General features: G+C 41.4%; 1 protein-coding gene across 2 annotated transcripts in view; it reads left to right on the forward strand.

The window, feature by feature from the left end:
* Window positions 1-274: 274 nt before the first annotated feature.
* dbn1 (drebrin 1) overlaps window positions 275-14,681 on the forward strand; it is an 88,604-nt gene continuing 74,197 nt past the window's right edge. For both annotated transcript variants that reach the window (XM_007909886.2, XM_007909887.2), the window contains exon 1: window positions 275-499. In XM_007909886.2, coding sequence (XP_007908077.1) covers window positions 417-499 — 83 coding nt within the window. In that variant the 5' untranslated portion in view covers window positions 275-416. The remainder of the gene's footprint in view (window positions 500-14,681) is intronic.

Genomic DNA, 14,681 nt, shown 5'->3' on the forward strand with positions numbered 1-14,681 from the left:
ATATGAAAACACTAAGACGCTGAATAATGCACTGCATGTACTCGATGTACATTTGTTCAGTTTCAGAATGGTATAATGGGGTGCGGTGCTTGGCATCAGGCGCGATGGACCTGATGACCCGGCAGGGAAGACACTGTGGGAGGAGCTGTCTGTTCAGTTTCAGTGTGAGGTTGGGTACACAGGCGGACACTAGGACCTTGAAGACAGATCACGAGTGCGGTAGGAGCCTTTGTTCAGACTGAGTGCGGGGCGGGGCGGGGCGGGTTGCGGGGGGGGGGGGGAGGGCGGGCACCAGGACCCTGCGGGAAGCAGCAGTGCGGAGGAGCCTTTGTTCAGACTGAGTGCGACTGCAGCTGCAGCTTTGGAGCGGAGATCTGAGTGGGAGCGGAGCGGAGGGACCGACCGACCGACCGACCATGGCGCTCAACCTCAGCAACAACAGACTGGCTCTGCTGACAGCGTATGAGGATGTCATCAACGAGAAGACCTCCACCGACTGGTAAGAAGGAGCTGAGCGGCGCTGCATCGCAGCCCGAGAGGTGCCTGAGGGCGGTCAGTGGGGATGGACGGGAGAAGATGGAGATGTGCGGCTGCAGAAGGCAGAATCGCAGCAGATCTCAGTTTGGGAGATTTCCTCTTGTTGCCGATTTGGGAAACACATCCGCATCACCTGTGTCCCTCCAGGGGAACAACACGAGTGGTAATAATTAGGGAAGGAAAGCATTATTATATTTTATACTTAAAATATTTTTAAAATCTTTCAAATATTGTTTTCTTTAATTGCGTTAAAAAGAAACTCCTTAAATGTGTTTTATATACGAGACGGTATAAAATTAATGCAATTATGTCAAATTCCATATTCATATTGTCCCCAAACCAATTAGCGACATTGTCCTCGATACCCTTGAGAAGCTGTGCTTCAAAATATGCGTAAAAAATCTCGAGTTAATTACAGTACTTTACGGATGGTTATTGCATTATTTGTTTCGCCTTTGTTTTTAAAGGGGAGAAAAAAAACGTTACTATTTTCCTCTTAAGATAGATGGTAACATATGAGGTGCTGGTTCTCCCGGGAAGGCTTTCTGTAGCAGTACTGACAGTCAGTCCCCGGGTTCACTCTGTGCAATACCGGGTGTGAAGTCGCTTTGTCAATGAATCTGAGCCGATTACCGCTCTGTGATGGACAGACGCTTCTCCCATCGCTTTGTGCTTATTGATGGGTGTCCGTCAGTGACCCGCATCGCGCAGTCTCTTTGTTACACTGTAACGCAAGTGGGAGACCACATATGCGATCATATGGGAGGAATTGCCTTCAATTAATTTTCTTTCCCATCTTATTCCTATGTATATATTGCATGTTTGGCTAATAACTGTTTTATGCATGTTTTATTTTAATCACAATGCAGAATTATGTTGTCATTGTTCAATTAATGGTAGTGACAGCTCCAGATACCTCCGGTCAGTGCGACTATCAGTCAGAGGGTTGTTCAGGGAATAGCCACTGCACTAATCACATGTCAGACAATGAATGGAACGGGTGTCTGGCAATGTAAAGTTTAATTGAAATCCTAATGCGCATACATTTTCACAAACCAATTCACTTTCCAAATACGTACAACTAAAATGCTCCATGTGTCCCCACGCTGCCATTTTAAATCTCTTTATCCATAAGTGATAAAGTCCTACGTTGGTCAGTAACTGCTGTGGCAGGTTCTGAGGAGTTGCATGATTTCAGAACCATGGAAATACCATGATCTCTCCATGTTCCCTTTCAAAGCCTATTTAAACGTGCTTAATAAAATCTTTATTTTCGAAAACTGGAAGGTTTGTGGAGCTTAAGTACCACAGTTTTGGAATTGATTTTGTTTAATTCTGGAGGACATTTTAAATAAGTGGCCATTACCTAATAAAATTGCTTTATCCAATCAAATCAAAAGTCTCGCCCATTTAAAGTACTTAAACTCGGTTACCAAGAGTCATTATATTCGATGGGAGTGATTTGTCAAAAATTTGCTGCTGTGCTATTTAGTTGCGTTCGCGGTGATGAAAATTGTGTCCAATGGAAGTCAGACATCCACTTCCTTTCCCATTGTTGACTCGCACCATAGCTTCCCAGTGGCCGCGTGAGTAACAGCACCACTTGGTGCACCTTAACGTTATTCAGACGGGAAGGCTGCAGGCAGGTTCACCTCCCGATCAGTGCTTGAGTCAAGGCAGTGGATGTTCTGTTACATTTGGCCTCAGCATTTTAGAGATATGGGAAAAGTAGCAAGGTTCCTGGTTGCTACATCAACAGCTTGCATTTATACAGCACCCCTCTCACAAGGTAGGGTCCGAGAGCGCTTGCTATTCTGATACTCCCTCCTCGAAAGGTGCAAATGTCGATTTTGAGTGAAGACAAGATTGGGATCAGCTCTAATGTGTCACCCATCCCTGCCCATTTGAATAGACCTCCAACCCTCACTATCAAAGCTCACATTTGAATAATGACTATTTTGGATCTGTGAAATCTTACTCCAGAGCTTCCTTCCTTAAAGGAATCAGATGCTTTCAGATGAGTGAAGAAAATTGAAAAGTACTGGGGTGATTTGGACCAGAAACCCTGGTTGACTAATCCAGTGATGCTGAGGCTAATTGAATTTGTCATTGTCTTGTGCTTTTTTTCATTGCTTTTAAGCTTTCTGTCACCTCCCTTGTGTGAGTGCAATTGGATCAAGATGACTTTTTAACTAGATAGTGATGTACTGTAGATAAAGGGAAGCGACAACGTACAGGCTTATCTAGTCTGTGATCTGCATTAAAAATCTAGATCACCACATAACAAACAAAGGTTCTGGCATTGAAGGGGTTAAGTGTAGCATTGCACTGGGTGGTGGGGTCTGAGTGGGTGTGACAGTCTGCAAACAGTTGCGAGTGTGATGTACGGTGCATTTCCAAGGGTAGGTGTAGACATCAACTAAGTGAAGCAATATTGCAACAGAATCTACATTTAAACAAGTGCCATTTAATCATCCATTTTTCTGTGATATTCATAAGATCCTTTTCTATGATGTCACAACACTTGTCTTCTATTGGCTTGTAGATAAATGAATAATATGCTAAACCCCTCTTAACCTATGGTGGGTTGAATGAATATTTCTGAAATCTTCAACATATGAATTGTAACAAATAATTTTGCAGGAGAGGTTTGTGATCCATGATAACTGGGCTGACAGGAGCTCAGGAGGACAAGTCTGACATCTGAGAAAGCTCTTAAAGATATACTATCCAGAGAATTCAAATCCAGAGAAAGATGGGTTTTTATTTAAAAAAATAAACAGAGGATTCTGGCACCAGTTTAAATGCCTCACAATTGAGAAAGATGTGGTCAAGAGTTGACGTTGATGGCTTGTACAGGATAGCGCAAAGTTTTTTTTCCCCCCTACAGTGCACTGACCAACAACTGAAACGTGTGTAAGAATTGTGGAGTCCTGTAGCTCAGTGATTAGAGCACTTGCCCCTCAAGGTTCGATTCCCAGCAGGGCAAAATCTTGGGCAAGTTTCCTTACTCCACACGCCTAATAATAATCCCTCAAGAAAAAAAACAATAATAAATTGGTCACTTCAATCCACGACTGTTTGTGGGACACTGCTGTGTGCAATTGGCTGCTGCGTTTTGCCCACAAAATATACAGTCAATTCACTTTACAGTATATTCTGTGAAGCGCTTTGAGACATCTCGAAGACGTGAAAAGCACTATATCAAATGCAAGGATTATTATTATTGTGATAATTGTATTTAGAAGTACTTAAGTGTTTAACTGTGTCTAGATGTCCAGAGGATTGGTCCGAGCGCCATCATTTTCATGGCAGATGAAAATTTTCAGTGCAACATCTTCTGTAGCATGGATGGAGTGATGAGATGAAATACATCAGTGACAGCTTGTTTCAGCTTCTCCTTAGACTCGTATTGCTGTTTTGTAACAGGGGTAATGTAAGGGGTGGTTTAATAGCTAAAATGATTGACATCACAGCACTCGTAAATTCAATGCTGAAAGAATAGAACTTGCTTTACTTTTCACATCTAGTTTAATTGTATTCAGCCTATTTTTATTTTCCCCTAGTAAGCCCATGGACGCTAAGGACAGTACAGAGTGAGATTTGAACCTGCAGTTTTCTGGTCTTATATGATCTAGGACAATTCTGGATGGTTTCTTTACCCACCCGACCATCAGGACTGTTCTTTCCAGTAATGTTATCTTGAAGGCCCACTGAGTGATTTTGTTTTTGTTCATTTTCCTCTCCCTTTCTTGAAGATGCCGTATCTGTGGGTACTTGGTGTCTTTTGATACCTCACCCAAGTGTCTTCTTCAACTGAGCTGAAATAGTGGTTATTGGTGAGTTTTATTGACTATCACGAGGGGAACATAAACTCATAACTGATACCTGTCTGGTGGCACACGTGCACTTACTAGCAGGAGTCCCTGGATTAGAACTCTGCTTACTTTCATCTCCACAGCCTAGGGGCACTGAAGCCAATGTTATTGCTTCTAATGTTTCTCTGGCTGCGATAAGCTAAGCCTGGGGATCAGACCTTGGGACCTTGTATGGCTCTGTTTCATATTTGGCAGCAGTTTTACCAACTGAGTCATCAAGCAAACTACATTCATTCCATTTGGTTGCTTGTGAGCAACATTCTGATGTTAAAACCATACTTCAGCTTTTGTCCAGGTCTGTTCTTTCCAGAATTCTGGAATGCTGAGGTTATGCGCACTGAACATTTTAGTGATGAGAACCAAAGCATTCTAACTTTCATCCCAGGCCTACAGAAAGAAACAGGCCTGATGGATAAGATAAACAGATCTACTACATTCATCATTCTGATTTTATTGAATAACTTATTGGCTGATGGAACACGGTACTTTGCCCTAAGTGCAACAAGGAGAATCTGGAGACACAGAAAGTGTGCTTCACTCTGCTCTAAATAACGTCTCCTGAGAAAACAGAGACACTTAATGGAGAATATTTTTTTCCAAAATCAAAGCTTTGATTTCATAAGACGAATGCTGTTGTTGTCATTGATCCTCTGCCTACCAAATATTGAACCATAAGAAATCCTGCTATGAAATTCAGGGGCCTTAGGCAGTTGGAGTGGTGACCTGGCCATTGGAATATGAATACATTTGTTGGTTGATTTGAGTGCAGTTTGGTTGGGCAGTTTGCGCATTTTCATTGTATTGATATATTTTTCAATTTTCTTCCCTCTATTTCTGGATCTGATGCGTGGCACAGTTTCATAGCCACCATTTATACTTTGATGCCTTGCCCTTTTGCATGTCAGCAATTATTTGACCATGACTGGCATTGTAGCTGACCTCAGTCCATGCTCTGGATGACACCTCTCATCCAGCATCCACACGTCAACCGCATGAACAGGATCACTCTCTAGCACTAGGGAGCAGAAATTTTGGCTGAGTTTTATTTCTCCCTCCTTTACCTAGCAGTACCGAGGCCAATTGTAAACGTTCCTGCTGCTCTAGCTGAGATTGACAAACTCAGTGCAGAGTAGAATCAAACCCACAACCACCCGGTTTGCATGACAAAGTTTTACGCTGAGCTTAACCCATTGAGATATTGGCAAAGCCTATAATTACTTTGATTGCTGGAGCTACACATTCTGTATAATCAGCATCCTTGTGTTTTAACATTGACCTCTGATGAATGACTATTTCCATTACACAGCGTTCATCTTTTGTACATTACAAATGTCACATTTTCACATTTCCGAGCCACAAGCAGTTATTTGATGTGCTTCTAATTGGAAGGACCTTCATGGCAGTGGGTAGTTCACAAAAAGACTGTTGCATTGACACAAAAGGGAGAGTGTAATCCTTCCCAGTGTGCCGAATATAATAACTTCAGTGGTCCTGCTCTTTCTGCACACCAGGGTGCAAAGCTGCCCCCACAGTACCCTAAATCAGTACGAGTATGGATATGCCTCTTGTTTAAGAGCAGATGTGTTATTTTTATGCCTTTTTCATGTCCCAGATAAGCAAACTGTAACATGTTCTAATCAATCTTCTCAGAGGAAAACATCAATTAGCCTCCTTCTAGACACAACTATGTAATCATCTGCCTCCACCCTTGACTCCAGGTCCACTGCTGTCCTAACAGAATGTTTGTCAGACATCAAGTCCTGGATGAGAGCTAACTTTCTACAGTTGAACATGAACAAGACCGAGGCCCTCCTGATTGGCTCCCGTCAGTGCCTCCACACGTCAGGCACTGGCAACATCACCATCCAAGGATGCAAACTCCACCTCACTGAGCCAGTCTTGAACTTTGGTGTCTTGTTTGACCTTCAACAGTCCTTTCTATCCCACATCTGGAACCTGATGACCCCATATCAATCTGTCCACTCCCTCTGCTCAGCAACATCTGGCCTGCTCCATGTCGCCTGCCCGACCCGCTCCACCATCGGCGGTCGGGCCTTCAACCTTCCTGCCCCCACCCTATGGAACTCCATCCCACCTTCCCTTCACCTTGCTCCCTCGCATCTTTCACGACATAACTGTCCTCCTGTTCGACCTAGCGTTTGGCCACCTCCCTGATTTTGACCTCCAACTTGGGTCCAAATCTCTCACCAGCCAGTGCCTTGGGACGTCCTCCCGACATGAAAGGCGCTAAACAAATGTAATTTGTATTGTATCTTTGCACTCCTTTCTATTGCAGGAACAACAATCTGTATAAAATCCACGCAGTAGCCTGGAGATGGGGTGAATGATTGGATGGGGCTTTGGAGTTTACTTGAGCGTGGTTTGCAAGTGTGATTGGTTATTCACACAGAGTCCTGTAGCTCAGTGGTTAGAGCACTCGCTTTGCAAGTGAGAGACCTGAGTTCAATTCCAGGCAGAGGGCGAAACCTTGGGCAAGTTTCCTTACTCCACACAGAGCCTAATAATAATCCCTCTAAAAACCAAAAACAATAATTAAATTGGTCATTTTCAATCTACGACTGTTTGTGGGACATTGCTGTGTGCAATTGGCTGCCGCGTTCGTCCACAAATATACAGTCAATTCACTTTACAGTGTGTTCTGTGAAGCGCTTTGGGACGTCCTCCGGACGTGAAAAGCGCTATATCAAATGCAAGGATTATTATTATTATTATCATGAAATGGGATCAATTTATCTAATAGCTTTTTAAACCCTGGACTGACTGCTCACAATTGAAATGGTCTGGTGTTACAGTATTGGCCTGCCCAAAGCCTAATGGCCCACTGCAGAAGATTGCTTTATTAAAACTCTATAACCTGGCTGCGCTCTTATTTCCTTTTGTATGTTATACTTGGTAAATTATAAGGCAAGTGGATGCCTTTCTGCCATCTCTGTTAATGATGTTGGGACGTCCTCCCGACGTGAAAGGCGCTATACAAGTGTAATCTTGTTGTTGATGCAATAATCGATAGTTTCTCTTGGTGCCCTGGCCAGCAATTCTGCAGATGATATTGGTCATTAACAAATTGGCTGCTCCGTTCGCCTACAAAATGCAGTCATTTCACTTGCAATAAATTTTGCAAAGAGTTTTGAGGCATCCTCCCAACATGAAATGCAACAATTATTATTTGTCCAGAATGCAGGAACCTCCCCTTTTCAATGTCTTTCTTGCCTGGGTGTTATACCTACCAGTCTGTCATGGAGTTGACTCCTTCCTCCTGGCTTCAGAGATCTGAGGCCCCGAAATTTCATGTGGTCTTGCCTTTAAGCATTTGCTTAATTTGGATACTGGTTTCTTAAGAATTGTGGCAAGTTTGTTTTCCCCCCCATTATATAATATGCTGTTTGGACATATGGACAGTAGTCACTTGTGTAAGGAGCTGGTGGGCTGTGAACTGTACCCAACATGAGTCATAAAGAAGAGGGGGAAATTACAAGGGGAAGTGAGACATATTCTATGCTTCTTATGCCTTTTCTATCTTTAGTGGGTCTGAATAATTGGCTGTGCTGCATATGTCACTTATTGTCGACATGCATGTTTGCTCTGATAATGATTCATGTGGAAGCTAATCCCTGAGTCACAGGACCAGACCTTGAAAAGTGATTGAATGGGGATCTTGACACTGAAACGTGGTCATTTCTAGTTACATGTTGGAAGGAAGCTTTTTTGGGAAATAGTGACATCATCTTCCCTGGCAAATTGTGACACTGTGTTTCTTAATTGCAGTGTGTGTAGTTCCTCAAGCGCAAATCCCTGTTTTGTTTATATTCCCAAAAGGTCTTAGCAGGCGATCAGTTTATTTAATTACATCTGGTTAAATAAAATTTGCTTCAGTTTGATGGTAGTCGGTGCTTGTGGATCTTGAGCTGCTTCGGGAAATGGAACGTCTTTTCTGACAGAGAGAGCGAACGATCATCCAGGCATGAGTTGAGTGATGATCCCGCAGACTGTGCTGGGCATTGGGTTCTGTTTAAAAATGCACTTGTGATTGGGTGAAATAACTCTTGAAGTGGTGGCATTTTTATGTCTAATACACAAAAAAAACTCAAGGCACTTCATAATTATTGTGAAGTGCATTAATTGTTTTTTTTGTTGGCAGATGTAGCAGCCATTTTTACACAGCAAGGTCTCACAAACCACAATCAGAAGAATGATCACGTGAAGCTGAACTCGCAACCTGCCAAATCAAGAAATGAGAATGATCCAAGCTGATTTGAGGATTAACCAGAGGCACGGCTCCCAATTAAAGAGAGTTTGACTGTAGGCTCTCGGATTCTTACATGATTTTCTGATATACTAAATTCTTGTAATTATTACGTTTTTAAAAAAAACTTCAGAATCTTTGGAAAAACATCGCCAATGTTGGAACCATGCAGGACAATCTTTTGCCCCTTACTAGGCATCCAATAAATTGTAAAGAATTCAAAATGAGGGATTCAGGGATCGGATTCACTCTTCTACTGAAATGCGTTCTCCAACCATCCCAAACCTATGGGGATCTTGTACTTTCAAGTTGACTCATGTACTTGTGATCTGGTGTTATTTCAGAACATGCTTGTACTGTAGGTGGTGTGCCATTTCACTGTAGAGCAGGAACAGTAGAGCAGCTCACTTGGGCATCTCCATCACAATCATGATGTAATAATAATAATTGCATTTGATATAGCGCCTTATCATATCATTGAGATGCCTCAAAGCGCTTCATAGAATATACTATCAAGTGAGAAAAACAGGGAGAGCTGAGAAAATTCAGCCGGTGAGGCAGCATCTATGGAGAAAGGAAAATGAGTCAACGTTTCGGGCCCACGACCCTTCGTCAGAACTGGGGCATGTTGGGGGGGGTGGAGAGATTTTTAAGGACAAGTTGAGGGGGGGAGGCAGGACAAGGATGACAAAGAGGACAAAAAAGAAGACAAAGGAGAGAGTGTGTTAGTTGATAGTTTAAAGAGGTGATAGTGGTATAAAACAAAAGGGGGGTTGGGTTGAAACAAAACTGGGAAGAAGAGGTGTTAGTGCAGAACAGGCAACACACCAGAGAGAGACAAAGAGTGTGGATTGATGATTGTAATGATAACAGAAGATAACTCTTCTGGTTACAGAAAGAGGGGGAGCGCGGACCATAACAGCTCACCTTCCCCCCTTCAAGTCATTGTTTAACTTTTTCTGACTTACCTAATTCTTATGTTCCACTGGTTTATGTTTTGGGGGGAAAACGCACCAATTTTTACCATGAAGCCAGTGCATTTTGCAAAGTGTAATTTGCATTGTTACCTATGTAACAATGATATTTCATTCTATTTTTCCTTTTATTTTTAGTCCTGTAGCTTAGTGGTTAGAGCCACTAAGCAAGTTTTGCAAGTGAGAGGACTTGTGTTCGATTCCCGGGCAGGGCGAAACGTTGGGCAAGTTTCCTTACTCCACAAGCCTCTATTTGCCTACCAGTAGGTAGGAACCCAGTTAGTCAATTGGAGGACGCTTTTCCAGTAATATCCTCTTAAAAAAAATTGGTCACTCAATCGACGACTGTTTGTGGGACACTACTGTGTGCAATTGGCTGCGCGTATTCACCCACAAAATTTATAGTTCATTCACTTTGCAGTATATTCTGTGAAGCACTTTGAGATGTCTCGAAGATATGATAAAGTGCTATATCAAATGCAAGGATTATTATTATTTCTTGTGTGAATCATATTCTTCATAATGTTGTTACTTCCAATAGTTAAAACTAGGTCATGTTTTTAATTTCTGTTCAGCTGTTATAGTTCAGCTGAAGATTCTCCTTTTAAACATTTGAACAAAATTTTGTTACAGCTGTTTGTCTCGTGTCAACACAAAAATGTACTATGATGTTTAGATAACCCGCTGAGCTTCCTGGGGCAGGAGAATTGTGAGAAAACGGAAGTAATAATGACAGAAAGGATGTGGGCAAAAACCCAGTGAAAAAGGGAATACAACAAGTGCAGAAAAGCACAAGCCAATCTGTTCTGTTATTGCAATGTTGCCCATGCAACCTTACTCTGAACTCATTGCATAGCCCCTGTACACACACAACCTTGATTCCCCAAGTAACAGTATGAAAAATAGGGTAACATTCAGGATTGATCTTGCAAATAATACCTACATAGAGGCGTTCCCCTCTTGCGCAGACAAACAGGCGAGTTCCCAGTATTACCATTTCCTTCCCTCATGAGATAAGATCCCTGATGTGTTTCTTATCTTAAAATTTGACCTTACACACCCTTATTCTAGAGGACTGAAAACACAGGGTCTTAACCACTTGCACTCTCAATGCACTCGATCCCTGTCTGTCATTGCTGATATCACTCACAGCACAGGAATATATTTTACATCCATATTTTAAGCATTTTTATACCATGGACTCAGCCTCCTCTTGCACTGGCGTTTCCTCACTTAACTGGTATCCTAGATCCTTGGAAACACAGAGCAGAGATCAATTAGCAGCTATTTAGTACAGTTGTTTGGATGAGTTTTTATTGCAATTTGTTTTGTTCAGTTAAAGCACAAAATATTTCAATGTCTTCCCTCTACTAAAGACTTGCATTATAACTCCAGTGTGGAGTCCAGTTCCACAGGTGCTGAGTTGTCTTCTAGTATTGTACATAAATCATTGACCAACAAGCATGTATCCCAGCAATTGTTTGTGAATAGTGTTCAGGAGCAGAAACACCCACTGATGTATATTGTTTTCTCTCACTTTCTTGGCCCTCCACCCCACTTCAAGTTGGGGGACTGAATCCAATTGGAGCAGTCACTATGATCCTGACTGTGATCAACCTTTTCAGTCTAGACACAAGCAAAGTTGGACCTTCCTGGTCTGAACTGTTCAATTCCAAAATATTCACTGCCTTATTACCTGAGCTATCAGGGAGGCTAATTTTTATCTGGTAAATAAAGGATGTATTCAAACATTTTGATTTTGTTGTTGAAACATGTACAATTTTAGTGATTGACTGTTGATTTCAAGGACTTTTAATTGATGGATACCAGGTGCTAATGGGTCTGGAGATGAGGTGCCAATAAGTCAATTACTGGCGACATGACGTGACTGAAATTGAATTCACTTTTCACAAAAGCCTTTATAATAACTACCCGGCATGTTTACATGAGATCATTTTTCCTGTCTCTTAATCCATCTAAAACCATTTCCTGCATGTTAAACTATTGATGTAATTGAGTCTAAACTGCACAGAATGTTCCTGATCTCAAACTCTATGGGAAAATATCAAAGACAGTATTTTGAAATGGTTGTGTCACTAGTCCCAGAGATAATTGCAGGGTTTATGTGTAAAATGTTACCAAATTTATGATCTTAAAATTGGGGAAGGAACAATGGTTAATCAGTTTTATCACATCTCACGCAAGCAAATCAATAAATTCTTTAGCGTGAATAATATATCTTAGTAATTTCATAGCAATGACTTTTGACCAATCTTTTAAGAATGACTAACCATTTGAGTCCAGCCAGCTTGTTTTTTTTAATTGAGATTGGTTGGAACACTGTGCCATGCTTGTAATTTCTGTTAAATAGTCTCTGAAGCTGCAGTTTAGGTGTTCAATGCTGAATCAGTTTATGGGTTCAAGCCCCACGTGTTTGGTTGGGATTTTGAGCTCAGTTTTTCTAGGCTGACATTCCAACTGCATTGTCAAAGTGCTGCCCTTCAGGTGAGAGTTTAAACTGAGGCCTTACCTACCTGTTCAAATCAATGTTAAAGATACAATGACCCTATTTCAAAAGAGAAAGGTTTCTCCCAGTTTCTTGACCAACTAAAATTGGTCATTCACTTCCAAGGCATAGGGCATAGGCATAGGACATCCTCCTGACTTGAAAGGCGTTATATAAATGCAATTTGTTATTATAAGAACATATAAGAACATTTAAGAAATAGGAGCAAGAGTAGGCCATTCGGCCCCTCGAGCCTGCCCCGCCATTTAATAAGATCATGGTTGATCTTCTAATTTAATTCCATTTACCCGCCCTATTTCCATATTCCTTAATCCCTTTAGTTTTTAAAAATCTATCGATCTCAGTCTTGAATATGTTCAATGACTGAGCATCTGCAGCCCTCTGGGATAGACAGTTCCATAAATTCACTACCCTCTGAATGAAGAAATGTTTTCTCAATTCAGTTCTAAAAGGCTGACCTTTAATCCTGAGACTATGAGCTCTAGTCTTAGATTCTCCAACCAGGGGAAACAGTCACACACTATCTACCCTGTCAATATTGTTGTTATTATAATAATATTGTTGTTCACTGGGTAGTTTCTGAGACATGACTGTGCACAAATTTGGCTGCCTCATTCACAGTCGGTATATTGTCAGATGTGCTGCCATCGTCAATCTAACTTAAGAAAAGTTGCACAGGGAGAGTTGTTTCCCTATGGAAAAAAATCTGGCCTTGCTTCAATTTCTCTCCTCAATTGTGGGGAAATTGGCATGTGGAGTATTGCAAGTATACACCAGCCTGGCTGTGCTCCTGTTTAATGCCTACCTTTACTGAATCATGTTCAGGTAATAGTTGTACAGTTACCGGGCATCATTAAAACACTCACCCAACTGCAAGGAGGGGCAGATTACATCAAAGCCGAGCCTTTTGTTTTGAAATTTGTATGATATTAGCTTTAAGACCATTATCTTAAAATTGAGACCATGAGGTATCTTGCAAGTCTGGAGTACTCACTCAGTAGTAACTTGCAGTGAGAGACATGATTTGTTTCTCTTACCTAAATTCTGGGCCTGAATACCAGTAACAGACTAAATCAGCAGAGGTGGGCATTGAAGGTGAATTGAATTGAACCTGTCCTATAGGGCTCAGTAGCAACCTAAACAACTGTGCTATTGAGAGATTGACTGTTTGTGGGACACTACTGTGCGCAATTAGCTGCTGTGTTTCGTCCACAAAAGATACAGTCAATTCACTTTACAGTATATTCTGTGAAGCACTTTGAGTCGTCGCAAAGATGTGATAAGGTGCTATATCAAATGCAAGTATTATTATTTACTGTTGAGAAACCGTATCTTATTAAAAAGTATCTCAGAGTAAGTCCGTGCTTTACCATGTACATTCATACATATGAATACATTCTAAATCTCGTTTTACCATGTTTAGACCAGAAGGAGCACTGAGTGATTTTAAGGATTAAAACATGTATATAATTTTCATAGGAGAAGATCTAAGTACAATTAATGCTATTCTTTGAATTTGTCTGCATTGATTCTGGGGCAGAGAACGAGCGAGTCCCAATAGCTTGTGAAAGCCTGACATAGACTGTTCACTGTGCTCATCATACTGAAGGTGAATAATGTGGCTCTGGTCTATTGGACAGATAAAGTATTTATTGAACCCAGTGAGCTCGATCTAGACTAACAGATTGATGATTATTTCAGTACCTTTAAGGACTTTGGAGCCCTTAAGCATTTGCTTCTTTAGTTTGAATTGTTGGAGGATCAAACCTGTAACACCCATTCACCAGCCATTGGAAGCATTGAGTACACCAGAATATGTGGTGTTGGAAGCATGCAGGAGTCATGCATGCATCAACTCATTCTCCTGGAATGCATGTAGAAAGGAAATCAATAAATCCCCTCCCAGTTTCCTTTGGGGTATTTTAAATGGATCTGAGGTCAGGAGGAATGAACCACTTTGGATGCCTTATATTGGACTGTACCATTTTTTTTTGTATGTGTGTGTGTGAGAAAGAAAAAAAAGCATAGAAATTAGATAGAGTGCGTTTTTTTTCTACCATCAGAGTTTATGATCACAACATCATTAGATTCAAAGTGCATATGGAAAGGGACAAGGAACCACCAAAGGTGAAGATACTCAACTGGAAGAGGGCAAATTTCAGTGAGTTAAAAAGGGACCTAGCCAAGGTTGACTGGAAAGAAAGATTGGCAGGTAAAACAACTAACGAGCAGTGGGAAGTCTTCAAGGATGAGATAGCTCTGGGACAGAACAAATACATTCCCACAAAAGGGAAAAGTAGGGCATCCAAGCCTCCCTGGATGACAAAGGTAATTGTGTCTAGAATGAAGCAGAAAAAGGAGGCGTATGACAAATGTTAAACCCAAGATACAGAAGACAACCAAATAGAATATAGAAGTACAGAAGAGAACTGAAAAAGGAAATAAGAGGGGCAAAAAGATTAAACAAAAAAAAGGTTAGCGGGTAACACTAAAGGGAATGC

The sequence above is a fragment of the Callorhinchus milii genome, unplaced genomic scaffold (assembly GCF_018977255.1).
Source record: "Callorhinchus milii isolate IMCB2004 unplaced genomic scaffold, IMCB_Cmil_1.0 Scaffold13, whole genome shotgun sequence".
Classification (NCBI taxonomy): Eukaryota; Metazoa; Chordata; class Chondrichthyes; order Chimaeriformes; family Callorhinchidae; genus Callorhinchus; species Callorhinchus milii.